At 41.1% G+C, this 14,329-nt stretch overlaps 1 protein-coding gene across 3 annotated transcripts; it reads left to right on the top strand.

Moving 5' to 3' along the window:
• Positions 1–9,928: 9,928 nt before the first annotated feature.
• Positions 9,929–14,159, top strand: glrx2 (glutaredoxin 2). Of its 3 annotated transcripts, none has more exons than XM_041934959.1 (4): positions 9,929–9,951; positions 11,203–11,266; positions 11,790–11,966; positions 13,262–14,159. In XM_041934959.1, the coding sequence occupies exons 2-4, from the start codon at positions 11,204–11,206 to the stop codon at positions 13,424–13,426; spliced, it is 405 nt and encodes a 134-aa protein (XP_041790893.1). In that variant the 5' UTR covers positions 9,929–9,951; position 11,203; the 3' UTR covers positions 13,427–14,159. The 3 variants fall into 3 exon arrangements, with proteins under 3 accessions (XP_041790893.1, XP_041790892.1, XP_041790894.1); XM_041934958.1 differs by lacking the exon at positions 9,929–9,951 and adding an exon at positions 9,963–10,166; XM_041934960.1 differs by lacking the exon at positions 9,929–9,951 and adding an exon at positions 10,198–10,327.
• Positions 14,160–14,329: the final 170 nt, after the last annotated feature.

Genomic DNA, 14,329 nt, shown 5'->3' with positions numbered 1-14,329 from the left:
AGAATAGATGAACACAACAGGATCAAAAGTGCCGGTTGTTCCTGCCGCAAAGTGTTTCACTCCTCAGCTGATTAAATCCTCCGTAAAATATTCAGTGTCAGGCTTTGTCACTGCGTTTGGGTTGTTGAGCAGTACAACAAAGCAACTCTGCCCTCTTCAGTGTGAAAGCAAAATTACACAAAGCACACCTTGTTTGGCTTTGACTCAGATTCGACAGAGCACAGGTAGAAAAAAAAACAGCTCGTCTGTGTCAAATTAAAGCCAGCTCCACTCACGTCTGTCACATTTATTCAATCCATTTGCTATTTTAGAATACATTCACACCTGGTTCTGTACATTGACATGAAAATATCAATCAAATGTGAGAGAAGGAAAAAAATTAATGGCTTGACTCACCTTAAAAACTATCACGTATCTCAGACTTTGAAATAATAACAATTAATGTTACTTTTCTAATATCCAGGCACACTGCCTCTGATTGAAATGTCAGTCAAGTATAAATGCAACTGAATGAGCATGTGAGATGTAGCATTTAATTAATGCATTCATACATACCATTTTAATGTGCAGCTTGTATGAGTGTATGATAAAGAAAAGAAGAAGCATTTAATGAATCCGGAGAAAATAACACTGTATAGCACGGCGCCGTTGACCTTATTTGTAGGGGACAACAGCACTCCACATTGTGGAGCGATACAGATCAGTGGAAGTGGGGTTCAGTAAGTGTTTCAGCATCGTCCAGGGGGCCGTTTTATTTGCCATCTTGTATCAAGAGCTCCAGGATTACTGTGCTCAAGGAGCTGTGAAATCTCTTCCGACACCTCGAGCCACTGAAACAACTGGTGTCCGCCTTTCCTATCACAGAAACACACACTGGCCAGCGTCCATCCTGAATAACAAGGAGCCAACCACCACACACACACACACCCTCACACACACACACAGTCAAAAGAATCGGGACCTGTCCTTTTTAGACTTCTAAACGCTAACCTGACATGCCACCAATCCAATTTGTGTCAACAGCGGGCCCTCCACCTGTCCCCTCGACAGCAACAACAAAAACAGCAATTCGTGTTGACAGCAGTCAGGAGAATACTTACTTGACACGTTGTCGTAACCTTCCCTAAAACAAATGTCACCGTCGATAGCGCGGCCCGTCTCAGCTGACACGAGCCACGTCCAATCTTTCAGCGGGGGCATTTAAAAAGTAAAGATGACACGAGCAGGAGGAGGAGCACAGAATTCATTTAAACAGAGCCGTGGACGCGTGTTTCTGGTCTCCTTCTATGTAATCCATCTAGATCACAACTTTCTTTAAAGGAAGAAAACATTTTTCTCCTTCGACTGGACTTTGTACCAACGTCTTGGACAAGTCCGCATATTTCCGAGCCCTGCGTTGACATTTTGATCTGCAATCGCACAAAAACTAGCAGCTTGTTTTGGAGGATTTCGGCTTCCTGATAATGTGGAATTGAAACGTCTGTACCCATCCCTAAAATCCTTCTAATAAATAAAGAAAAACATTCAGCCATAGATTGCCGCCTCAAAACTTTAAAGACTCACACTTTTGGACACACCTTCTCACTCAATGGTTTTTCTTTATTTTTATTGCTTTCTACATTGTAGATTCATACTGAAGACATCAAAACTATGAAGGAACACATGTGGAATTATGTAGTAAACAGAAAAGGGAACGAGTTTTATATTTTAGATTTGTGGAAGTAGCCCCCTTTTGCTTTGATGGCAGCTTTGCACACTCTCTGCATTCACTCAATCAGCTTCATGAGGCAGTCACCTGAAAGGGTTTTCAGTTAACAGGTTTGTCATGTCAAGAGTTCATTTCTTTTCTTCTTAATGTGTGTGAGACCATCAGTTGTGTTGTGCAGAAGTAGGGTTGGTACACAGTTAACAGCCCCATTTGACTACTGTTATAATCCATATTATGGCAAGAACCACTCAGCTGAGTAAAGAGAAACGATAGTCAGTCATTACTCGAAGACATGAAGGTCAGTCGATCGGGAAGATTTCGAGAACTTTGAATGTTTCCTCAAGCGCAGTTTCAAAAACCATCAAACGCTTTGATGAAACTGGCTCCCATGAGGACCGCCCCAGGAAAGGAAGACCAAGTTCATCAGAGTCACCAGCCTCAGAAACCGTAAATTAACAGCAGCTCAGGTTAGAGCCCACACAGCAGGCACATCTCAACATCTACTGTTCAGAGGAGACGTGAATCAGGCCTCCATGGTGGAATAGCTGCAAAGAAACCACGACTGAGGAAGAACAACAAGAAAAAGAGATTTGTTTGGGCCAAGAAACACAAGGGATGGACATTAGACCAGTGGAGGTCTGCACTTTGGTCTGATGAGTCCGTGTCTTTGACACAGACTCATCAGACCAGAAAAGACACAGAATCAGACCAAAAAAGACACAGAAAAGGTGAGCGGATTGTGTCCACATGTCTGGTTCCCACCGTGAAGCATGGAGTAGGAGGTGTGAAGGTGTGGGGGGGCTTTGCTGGTGACACTGTTGTTGATTTATTCAAAATTCAAGGCACATTTAACCAGCATGGCTACCACAGCACCCTACAGCAACACGGCATCCCATCTGGTTTGCGCTTAGTCGGACCAGTATTTGTTTTTGGGGTTAAAGACTGGCCTTAAATGACACCTCCCTCACTCACCTGGTGGACAAATCATTCTTATTGATACATTGATTTTGGTGGTCAGCCTGAACAGAGGTCTAACAGAACACTGAGGGCGCCTATGTGGGTGTGCTGGGCCCTTAACATGGGTTGTCACAAACGCCCCCCGTGGTCCTGATCCCATGTTGTTCTCACAGGTATTCCCACACGCAGGTGACCAGACTCAGTAGGCTAAGCAAAGCCTCATCCTGTTTAACTGTGTGCATATTGTACATATGAGCTCTCTCTGCAGACTGCCTAGCCTTGATTTGAGAATGTAAGAGACAATCAAACTGAGTTTTAATGCCAGCAGTTCAGCACCTGAACTCATTTTCAGTAAGTTTTATTTTGGGCTTCAACTAATAATATTTTCAAACATTATCTTATACACTGATCACTTTCTCAAGTTTAATTGTTTACAAGAAAATGCCATTTTTGAAAAGCGTCCATCATAATGTGGCAGAGCTCTGGGTTCAAAGTCCAAAAAAACAAAGGCTGCTGGAAAATTGACACAAATGGGTAAAGTAGTTAATTAATTTTCTTTTAGTAAACTTATCAACTAATCAATACAGCTTTAATTCTGTTTCTATGCATTTCTATGCATTTGATTCCTTCCAATGAACAGTGACCAGGATTACAGAAGTGTGCTTATTCTTAAATTAGAAAAATAAAACCACATTTTATCACAGGTAAGATCTTTTTGGCGTGAGTCAGGAGCTGGCAGCAGGTTTGAATTTAATGCTCCTCTCACAGTTACACTCAAACACTGCTATGATGCCATACTGACTCCACCATCCGTGACTCAAAGACTCAACAAGTGCCTCGTGGCGTGACATGGGGAAGTTAAGACTTTCCACAAACGTCACCTACGACGTGGGAGCATCAATAGCAAGAAATGATTGTGCTTTTATGATTCACTCATAAAATAAAAGCATGCAGTTGTGTTCTACTGCGACCCAACTGTAAAAGACCTGTAGACACAATGGAGGCAGGCCGATCACGGCGGTCTGCAGCCTCCCGGTTCTTTAGCATAGAACTGAATCAGCTACCTGGACTTAAATAAGAAAAATGGTGCATGGAAACATTTCTTGGGAAATGAAGTCCGTCGTCATGTGCCAGTATAGTGGCAACATGAGAGAATAGCTGCCCACTTGTAGCCAATTTTGTAAATTATGTGCTCAGTGCAAACATGCAAGCTCCAGGCTTGTGAGAGGCAAGACAGATTCTTCCACTTTGAATCAGCATTCATCCAGGACATCTTTATGATTTCAGTTTTGAGTTTTTCTCCCTTCTTGCGCACGGAACGTGTATTTGCATTACAAAACATGCTCTCAATCATTTTGACAAAAATTTCAGGAGACAATGCTGCACCAAAGAAAACCGTGAAAACCAAAGAAAAGAAAACAAACTGCATGATTGCATCCTGACAGCCAATCGGCAGCCTGAGCCATGAGGCGTAATCAGGAATGGCTGCTGGATCTGCCGTGTCCTGCTGGCGAGCTGGTGATTGTCCACCGGAGGACGAGGGGTGGGGGTGTGGCGGTGGTGGCGGGGTAGCGATACGGCCGACGAGATTCATGACAGCCTCTCGCAGAACCTTGTGGACTGATTACACGTCTAAGAAAATGCATGCGGCAAACGGATATTAAATCAACACAGCTTATTGCCATGCCAGTGTAAGACCGAGCCAGAGCCTGGGCAAAATGCATCTGCAGCTCACCCCTATAAGCACTTGAGGCAGGGGGAGAATTACATTTCTATGGGGGTTCGGGATGAGTTAGGCAATCTTCCTTTCCGTGGTAATGATTAATAGTGATGGCCCCATAAATCGTTCTGTCTGAGAAATATATTGCGGCCATAGTATCTGTTGTTTTGCGCTGGAAGGCCACTGTGCCTCTGAGGACAGTGGCTGGATAAGCAGTCAACAACTGAGTGCAGATCCAAGAAAATGCACTCACCCTACAACGGAGCCAGGCTTGAGCTATCAGAAGTGATTGTTGCTTGCCATGCACCGATTTTTTTGAAAGCCCTTTGATGTGAAATTAAGCTTCCAGAGACCAAACAAATCAGGGGGCATTATCTAATTTTTCCTCTCTAACCTGGGACGCTCTTAAAGCACGCTTGCTGTCATCTGAACTGAGGAGTCTATGTTTTCAGCTGACTGGAGGGCGATATCTCTGTCATACACCTTTGTTTATTTGACCATAACTCTACACAGTCTGAATCGTTGTTCGAAGTTGAGTCCAGCCTGGTCTTAGCTTGGAGTATTGTCCCACAACAGCACAACAGTACTTCAGCAAAATTTGAAGGGTTTCAGTTTTTTTTCCTTGTAAAAGCCACTTGTATATCTGAAATTGATAATTAAGGGGTTTGTCATATATTTAAATCAGTATAAAATAATGGATTGTAACATAGACCTTTCCCTGTACTTAATTTAAGAAGCGTTTTGACTTAAGGTGTTTTAATGGGGTTGGTTTTCACCTTTTCAATTTGAAAGGACGAATTACAGCATCTTTGAATTATGTCTATCAAAGGCTCTTCAAATGTCTGCAGAAACGTTCATATTTCTGAAAGCTGCATAATTTTGGCCACTAGAGGGCAGAAAAACAAACACCTGGCAAACACACAACCGCCACATATTATGGCTTAGAAAGTTGTTGAAGACCTCCATATCCAGCAGACACAAAGTAATGTTCGCATTCACCTGACGAATGTTGCTCCAGCTTTTAGCAGCATTTTACCTCTCATTAACTTCACCAGAAAAAAAATGCTCAGCTCTTTAGCTGACTAACACTAACTTTTAAGGAGTTTGTATTGTACAGTGGGTTCATTGAGGCAGTTTTGGCTGAAATTGCTGAACTATACAGTTAAATGTGTAGAAAAACGAATTAATCAGCTAAAAGAAGTTAAAAATGGGCCATAGAGTGATTGAATTGAATGTTTCCATTAAAAATATAGATCAAGGCTGACATTGGAAAAACCCTAAGTACAGTTTTATTGCTGTTCTTAGCCTTTAATAAGTCCTGTTTTTCTCTTACCACAGGGCTGCCTCGGTCTTCACCCCTTTGGACCTGGTCTTAAGCAGGCTTGGAATCAAGCCAGGCCATCCTGACTGACAGCCAGGATGAAAACCAGGAGTCTGGCTGCAGCTCAGCTCCATTCCTGACTGAAACTCACATGGAGTGAAAAATCACAGTGACACACACTTTACTTATCCGCATGATAAGTGCTATAGATTTTGGTGTTAGCTTATTGATGAACTGACTAAAAATGAGTTATTATGCACTTTGCCAATTGCCTGTTAAGCAGAAACTCCACAGCACTCAATCAAGCTATGGCCAAGAGCTACACTTTGATCAATGGAGACGACAATTGACATTTTTCAATAGTATCAGGCTGCTTGCCTAAAGCAACTGCTAACAGTAGAGAAAATATAATCATGTGCAGAGAAAGTAAGAAAGCAAGCGTCTTAAGACTCACCAGTTTCTGTCCTCAAAAGCTGAGATGACAGAAATAAAATGATAGATATGCTGAAAATCTAAAACTGAATGTGTGCAAAAATAAATGAAAACAGAACTTTTCATTATTGCCTGTTCAATTATAGATCAAAATACCTAATCGAAATGCTTAATACCTTACATCAAATTAGTTAGTTACTGCGCTGACATCAAAATACTTCCCAGAAAGGTAAATCATTAGCTGGTCAATCAAGAAGTTAATCTGTGAGTGCCTGTGAGGCCCCCCGGCGTTCAGAATGAATAAGAACCAAGCATGTCTCGCTAAGATTTGGCCATGTGATTTGTCACCGTTGTGCATTTCTGTTGTCCATTTCTCTTTTTTTTCCGCGGGAAAGAAGAGGAGGACCGGATTGTGTCAGACAGTGTGGGGCGGAAATGTGACTCATCACTCTCACTTTTCACACACACCTTTACCGATGTGGGATTGCGGGGCTGTGTCCGACCATCTCTGTAACTTTCCGACATTGACACCTACTGCACGCCATGATTAGCCAGCCGTGAGGAGGAGGGCTCCAGCTTCTCGCTAGCTGTCTTTTTGCATTCTTAACACAGCTATTTCTGTCGCGTTTCACACACATAACCACGTGCAACACTGTGAAGGCCTTCCAGGAGAGACCGTCTGGATGTAATCGCCTTTTAATGTTGTCATTCAACTTAATAAGTTTGATTTCCGTCGTAGTTGGACAAAACGTCTCAGGAACTTGTTCTGGTGGAACATAACCTGACTTTAACTGTGTGGAGATTATATGTCCTCCCTGTGAAGAACCTGGTGTTTATGTGTGTTCCCTCCACCAATCCAACCTTCCACAAAGGACGATTTTAGACGGTGAATTGCTGATATGCATGAATGTGACAGCATCTTTGTACTATCACGGTGATGGACTGGTTTCCAGTCCATGAGGAGATTTCCATGGACGTCTGTCTTCTACAATATATGCTTGAATAGGCTCGAACACACTGTGATTTGTATCACAAACAAATGCAAAACCAGAAGAGGCATTTCAACAAGTCACCCTGTGCTGCCTGTGATTTGTCAAAGGGAGGCATCTGAGGCCTAAAGCCAATGAGATGTGTGATAAAGATCACACTAATGGCTGCTTCTTCTTTTCCAAAGACAAATTATATGCACAGCAAATGACACAGAGTCCATCTCCTGAATGATGCTTGGTTTTTACGCTTTTGACCAAGCCCTGATCTTCTGACGCATTAACTTTTATATGTTATTGCTAAAGTATGGCCTTCTGCTGCAGCAAAATGCTTTGTGTTGTTTAACCAGTATCGCATAATATTTTGCATAGAGATGGCATATTAAATGTGATCAGCCCATTTTATATGTGTGGGTGCAAACATCCAGGAGACTATAGATGTAATAGTGGCATTACCATTACATGCATCAACAATTAGATGGCTCAGTGGCACTCTGGAGTGTGACTACGTCCACCGGCCATTTGTCAACAGAAACCAGCTCCACATGTCAGAATTTCATTGCTGCTGGAAATGTTTTTCTGCGCCTCATTACCGAGCTGTTTTACATGAAGGAAGGCGCAAACACATCTTCCTGGCTGTGCCTGAATAGTACATGAAATATGCTTCTTTAAATTCTTGTCACTTTTAAGAGTTTTTGCCAGTTATCATATTAACTGGCCAGCTGAGACTCTTTAGCATTTGTGCCCAGGTTTGTCTTTCTACCGCTGTAAGAGAAAAATACTACATGGCAGTTATCTAATGCGCTAAAAGTGCCTCGACAGTGCTTAATTTGACCAGTAATGGAGGATTTTTCTCTTCAGGAACACAAAATTTAATGAAAAGACGTCTCAATTCAGAGGTTATATGCCTGTCAGATAGGTGTGATGTCCATTGCCATGTCAACCCTTTGGCCAGCCAGTGGGAATCAGTTTTTCCCTCGCCCCATGACCCCAGTACAGGCAATGTCAATTTCATCTGAGTGAGATGATTTTACATGGGAAGTGTAACGTTCGCTGGTGCTGGCAGAGAAGAATCCAAAAGCGTGACAATGAAGCAGACAAAGCTGCAAGGAAGGTTTAATTTACTTATCAAAATCAGGCAAGGTCAAAACCAAGAGATCAGTTTTACTCAGGCAAACAAATCCAAAGAGAGGCAGGCTGATATCTGTCGTGCAAAAGAAAGAGGAGAGATCAGGCATCAATTCTAGAAATGCTCAACAGCTTGGCAAAAACACGGGACAACCTGATGGGGTCTAAGTGAAAGCGGACTGGTATATATACAGTGAAGGAATAAGGAGGAAATGAGCCGCAGGCGAGGAGATGGAGACCAGGGGAGGAGAATGAGTTGATTGGATGGCATGAGAGGAAGGCAGGATTTGAAGTGACAGGAGACTTAATGAGACATGAAGATGGAAACAGAACCGGTTGAAAACAAACTAAGAGCTGGCTGAACTTGTAAACTGAACACACTCACACTTATACGGAGATAATGGATGAAGCCTTTTAAATGCAGGGAAAGGTTTTGACTCCAGCTTAACGCTGAAGCTCTATCCAGCTTCACCAAAATGACTGAGGCTGCAGGACTCATTTGGACGAATTCTCCTTGTCTTTCATCATGTGTATCTGTGCTGTGAGCAGGTATCTGAACCCTAACACTATTCCCCACTGTCCCTCATAACATTTCTGGATTTGTGTCGGGACATTGCCCACCCCAGGGCAAAACTGCAGATCTCTTTGATGGTGTGAATCCATTCTGAAATGATGCATTTCTTGCTTGGCTTTGAAAAAAAAAAGGTATTTGAAGTGAGACTTTGGTGCTGCCTCGTCAGATATCTCTAGATTTGTGATTGATTCCCTAGCCTATGAGCCTATTCTGGGATAACATGGTAAAATGGGAAATACTCACTTCTGAACTAATACATTTCCTCGTGCATTTGAAGAGGAAGGAAGGAGGGGAATGAAAACCTTTGAGGATAACGGAGGGAATAATCTGCATTTGTAGCAGCTTTGATGCCCGTGTACAGAGTGTGGTGACAGAGGAGCGTTATTTCGACTCTCTTTGACCTCAGCACACTCAACGCAGGTGATGAGGCAGCCCTGTCACCCACTATTAATATAACTACTACCTATTACTCAGTCCTGTCAGAATTTGCTACTAATCCTGCCTGAATATATGCACAAGTACATTTTTTTTGCACTCTTCCTCTTTCACTACGGAGTCTGAGTACAAATAGAATTGATAGACATCCTCTGTTGCTGTGTTTGATAAGTTACAGCTGCTTATACTGGTTCAGTTGGTCATTGTAACAAAAACATATTTTAGCTCATTACAGTTGCGGTGTTTGTTTCCTGTTTATTGTCAAATAACACACATGTATAAAAGAATAAAGATATGAGGGGAAACATCAAGTATGGCAAAGCGTAATATACTGTATATGGAATGTAATATATATTCATTTATGTATACTTAAAAGTTCAGTTTGAAGATCAAATATGCAGAGTTTATTAGATTGTCGAATTTGTGGTATAAGTGGATCTGATATTTAGTCAATAAAATGATAAAATCAGAGCTTTCTGCTCTCTGTTTTGGGGGAATATTATTGTATTTAATAAGAAAGATTAAGCTTTTATGGGATGGGGGCCGTTACTTTACACCCATCATTATGTCTTCTTGAATATATACAGCACCTTCGTCACAGCAGCCTGTGTAATCACACGTTTGTTGACGTTTGGCCGTTACGTTGAAACTGCGGCTTGCGTCAGAAACTACTTCCGGTGGTCACGTAAGGTAGGCTCCAGACAGGCATAAACAGTAGGAAAAAGGGGCGAAAGCAACCGTGCTGGAACAGCCAGGGGTTGTGTGTAACTTCAGACCTGCTTGTACACTAACCGCATGTTTCATTCAGGCCAGCAGCTCGATTATTTTGTGGCCGTTTGTTATTTTTTCTCCATGTTCGCTCGAGCAGGATGTCTTCCCAGGGTGGCATGGACCGGCTGCCGAAGGTCATTCCCGCTCGCTTGACTGAAATGATGGCTAGCTAGGTGGTTTAAATCAACCACGAACGATTACAACAGCAACACTTGAACGGAAGGAAACGTACATCCAACATTAAAAAATCGGTCATCGCCGGACAGCATTTTCGGTTCCGGTCCGCATGCTTAACGTAACGTTACCTTTACCATGCCAAACATATGTTTGAAGTACCTTAATTTAAAGTTTAATCTATTTAAAGAGCCCTACTAATCGACAAACAGGCAGTGTTGGTGACGTGTATGAATGAACACGTTCCTGTGGCAAATTCGGCATGCATGTGATCCATCAACAATCCATCATTTAATAAAAATCCAACCTTTATCATTGGCATGCCTGTTGTTGTCAACGTTAGCTAACGTAAACGTTGACTTACGCCATTTACCACCAAATTTTAGTTTACATGTTGTTTATATAATATTAGAAACCTTTAGATTTAACCTAAACAAGTACTGGAAAGTGCATCAACTGTATACCAAATTTACAATAAAGTGGTCAAGTTTAATTTAACATTCATATCCACGTTTACGAAGTGTTATTAGTTTTCACATTAGCGTGCCGTCTTAATATTGGCACATTTTAAGTGGAGTTTGGCGTGCCGCCTATTCCCATCAAATCTGAGCTAATTGCCAGTGCCAGTGAAGAGCATGTGTACTCCTAATCCTGGATTACTTAGCACATTAACCTTATTGCAGTAGTAGACCAGCCGTTATAAGGAGACGGTATTTTGAACGGGATAAAACCAGTGGCAAGGACTAAACCAGGAGACATGGGTGTTTTCAGACCAGCAGTTAGCCTCTATTTAAATGTTATTTTTATGCTAATTATTGGCCTTCAGGTCGTCTCCTCCTGTGATTTCGTCATGTTTTTAAGGTTATTACTGGAATGTGGCCTCGCTGTGTTGTGTTAATCCTTGTAGTCTGTGTCAGTTAGATCCCAGGAGATTCTGATGTACAACAGTAGGCGGGATGCCTTCAGGTACTAACTATTGTGCTCCGTCTTTTTCAGAATGGGGAATTTCACGTCCTCCAGTACTGTGGGGTCCAGCACGGCCTGCTTACAATTTGTTCAGGTGAGTAGCTGCTTCTAGGTTTGTTACCTGCAGTCGTCTTGTTAGATCTTTTGGTACTCTACAATCCCTTTGGATCTTTCTACAACCTAGTTTTAATTTTGTTTGATGAATTTTTGCATTAAAAGCAATGAGACAAGTTTCAGGTATTTCTGAAAAAAATCTTGAAAAAAATGTTGATTTCCGCACAGTTAGTACAGTCCGCCACCATCCCTCAGATTTCGTTCAGTTTGTACCAGTATTTGCCTCCTGTTGTGATAAGATAAGATGAGGGTTCAGTTTGAATTGTAACTTTTAGAAATTTTTGATTTAGAAAGTTGTTGGGCTGCAGTGAATGCATGTATCAAGTTTTGTTAATGCACCCTCTGCCCCTGTTCACTGACTAAAAATTAACTATGAAAATATTTAGTAATGGTTGTGGTTCCTCTTGCCTTTGTCCAGCAATTCACTTGAGGTCTGGTATGTGCAATTTATTTCTGTGTTCTGCTGATATTTAGTTAAGTCTCATTTTTGCCTGACCTTTCAGGAAGTGGTGTCACAGAACTGTGTTGTGATATTTTCCAAGACCACCTGTCCTTATTGCAAAATGGCCAAGAATGTGTTCAATGAAATTGGTGCGACTTACAAAGTGATTGAACTGGATGAGCACAATGACGGGAGGAGACTGCAAGAGGCCTTAGCTCAGATGACTGGTGCCAGGACGGTAAGAGCCTCGTGTTTGTATTTTAGGATTGCAATTCAAAATAACTTCACAGGCTGTTAGATCATCATTTATTTAAAAGAGAATCAAAACATGGATATTTGATAGCTTATTTGTTCTGGCAGCTCTGCATTTAAGTTTAATCTAGGTTGACTTGACTGCAGTTTTTGATGGGCTGCAGCCAAGAATTAGAACTTTAGCTTGATGAAAATAGCTGAATCTGAGTCATGAGAACGACCAGAGTAGGCTGCACCTTTTTCAGATTATAGTCCTTAATGGTTGCAAACATATACATTTAATGGAAGTAACTGATCGGATAATAATGATTGTTGAATACTATCACATGTTTGGAGTAAAGTCACTGACCCTTGATTAAAGTTACAATATTTAAGTTGTCTTTCAGATGAAAATTATTTTAAAAACCTGGCCTATATACCAGTGTGTTATTTGCACATCCAAGACCAATTTACACATTTAGTTTTCAGCTTTTACTTTATTATACTGCGGATTCACTGTGTTCTTCCTCTTTTTCTTTCACAGCTGTGAAAGTTGTCAATGAGTTCTTGTTCGACAACTGAATGTTGTTAATGAGCTTTACAATTAATATAATCACAGCTCATCTCTGACTTCAGAGACTATCATTGTAGAACACAGGGCTGTAAAACAAAATGCAAGCTGTCCATATATGCCACACACAAAACAGAAAAACATTTTTTTATGGTTGAGTGTAGAGGATGAATTGAGGAGTCTCAGATCCTGAGGAAAGAAGCAGCTCTATTGTCTGGTGGCACAGCAGCGGATACTTGTGTGTGGCTTGCCAGACGGCAGCAGGGTGAACAGGCTGTGGGTGGGGTGGGTGCTGTCTTTTAGTATCCTCTGAGCTCTGCGCAGACACCTCATCTCACTGACATCACTGATGTTCAATAGGTAAACTGGCATTTCAAACTAGGGAACCTTTTGGCCCTGATCCTGATTCGAGTCCTTTAACACTGGATATTGGCTAATTTTGATTCTGATCTGATACTGTTATTTATAGAAATGTTGATTAAATCTTTATCTGACACATTGAAATGATAGCTGTAGATCCGAAATCTGACACACCTTCATGAGCTACTTGATCCAAATACTGAAGGTCCTGGTTAAAAACTGTAAAATTAAATTACAAGCTTAAAGGTTCTAGTCTAAAATTATTCATATGATATAAATAAAAGCTTAACAGGGAAAATGTTACTCCAATTCCTTGTTTGAGAACCACTCATCACACTGTACTAATGTTATGATATAATTTGTGCATTCAGGTGCCGAGAGTCTTCATTAATGGAAACTGCATCGGGGGTGGCTCTGATACCAAACAGCTCCATCAGCAGGGAAAGTTGTTGCCTCTGATTGAACAATGCGCTCCCTGCTGCGCTGCGACCAGCTCCGATGGCTCGGGCAGCGGACAGTTTGAGTCCACTAAATGACTAACCGTTCTTATACTCTTTCTCAATCCTGTATTTGTTAAATGTTTGCTTGATCTCATGCTACAAGTTGTACATTGCTTGAACACTGTGTTACTTATTTATCAAAGTGTATTGGATACTTGAAGTTAGGCTACATGCATTTTCATCCAGGGATGTACAGTATTATTATTAAAGCTGCCATCTTTTAAACAAAACCTCTGAATAGTGAACTACTCTCTTCTGCACAGTTGTTTTATTGAACAATGTTACACTCACAAAAGAAGCATGACCTCTTTCAGCATCAAGCATCACCAAATTGTGAACATCGTTGGGTTGTATTAACAGTTTCATTCAATATCCACCTTCTTTCAATGGAGTTTGACTTTATTCTCCATGTCTTGTAAGACTGAAAGAACTATAGATTTTTGTATGATCAGCACTTTTTATTGTGCTAAGTATTTGAACATTTAATCTTATTGCGAAATGTCATTTGCCAGACTATGGAAAACATAATCATTTTGTATTTTTTTACTTGCTTGTTGAAGCATTTTCTATGTCAACGTATCTGAGCAATAGCAATAGCTGTGTTAGTGATTGGTATTGTGTAGGTGGTTGGTTTTCCAAAGTGTATAACCTAATGAATCATGATGCTGGTCGGTATTATGTATATATAGATCAATTTGCGTATGTATCAAGTCATAAAGACTCTTCTTAATGCCTTGAATGTATATTTATCATTAATAAATATGAATGAAAGTCTACTATCGGCTTCCCACGTCTTACTCTGCTATTTTACAGAAGAGTGCTTAATTTTATACCCTTCTCCTCGTAGAAGAGCGGGTATTGATTGTGGTTCTGGTAGATACTTTTTAGTAATTGGTTATTCATCTTAGTTTTTTCTAAATAAGTGTAGATACGTGTATA

This window comes from Chelmon rostratus, chromosome 4, assembly GCF_017976325.1.
Source record: "Chelmon rostratus isolate fCheRos1 chromosome 4, fCheRos1.pri, whole genome shotgun sequence".
Taxonomy (NCBI): domain Eukaryota; kingdom Metazoa; phylum Chordata; class Actinopteri; order Chaetodontiformes; family Chaetodontidae; genus Chelmon; species Chelmon rostratus.
This window is presented reverse-complemented; position numbering and strand designations above follow the sequence as displayed.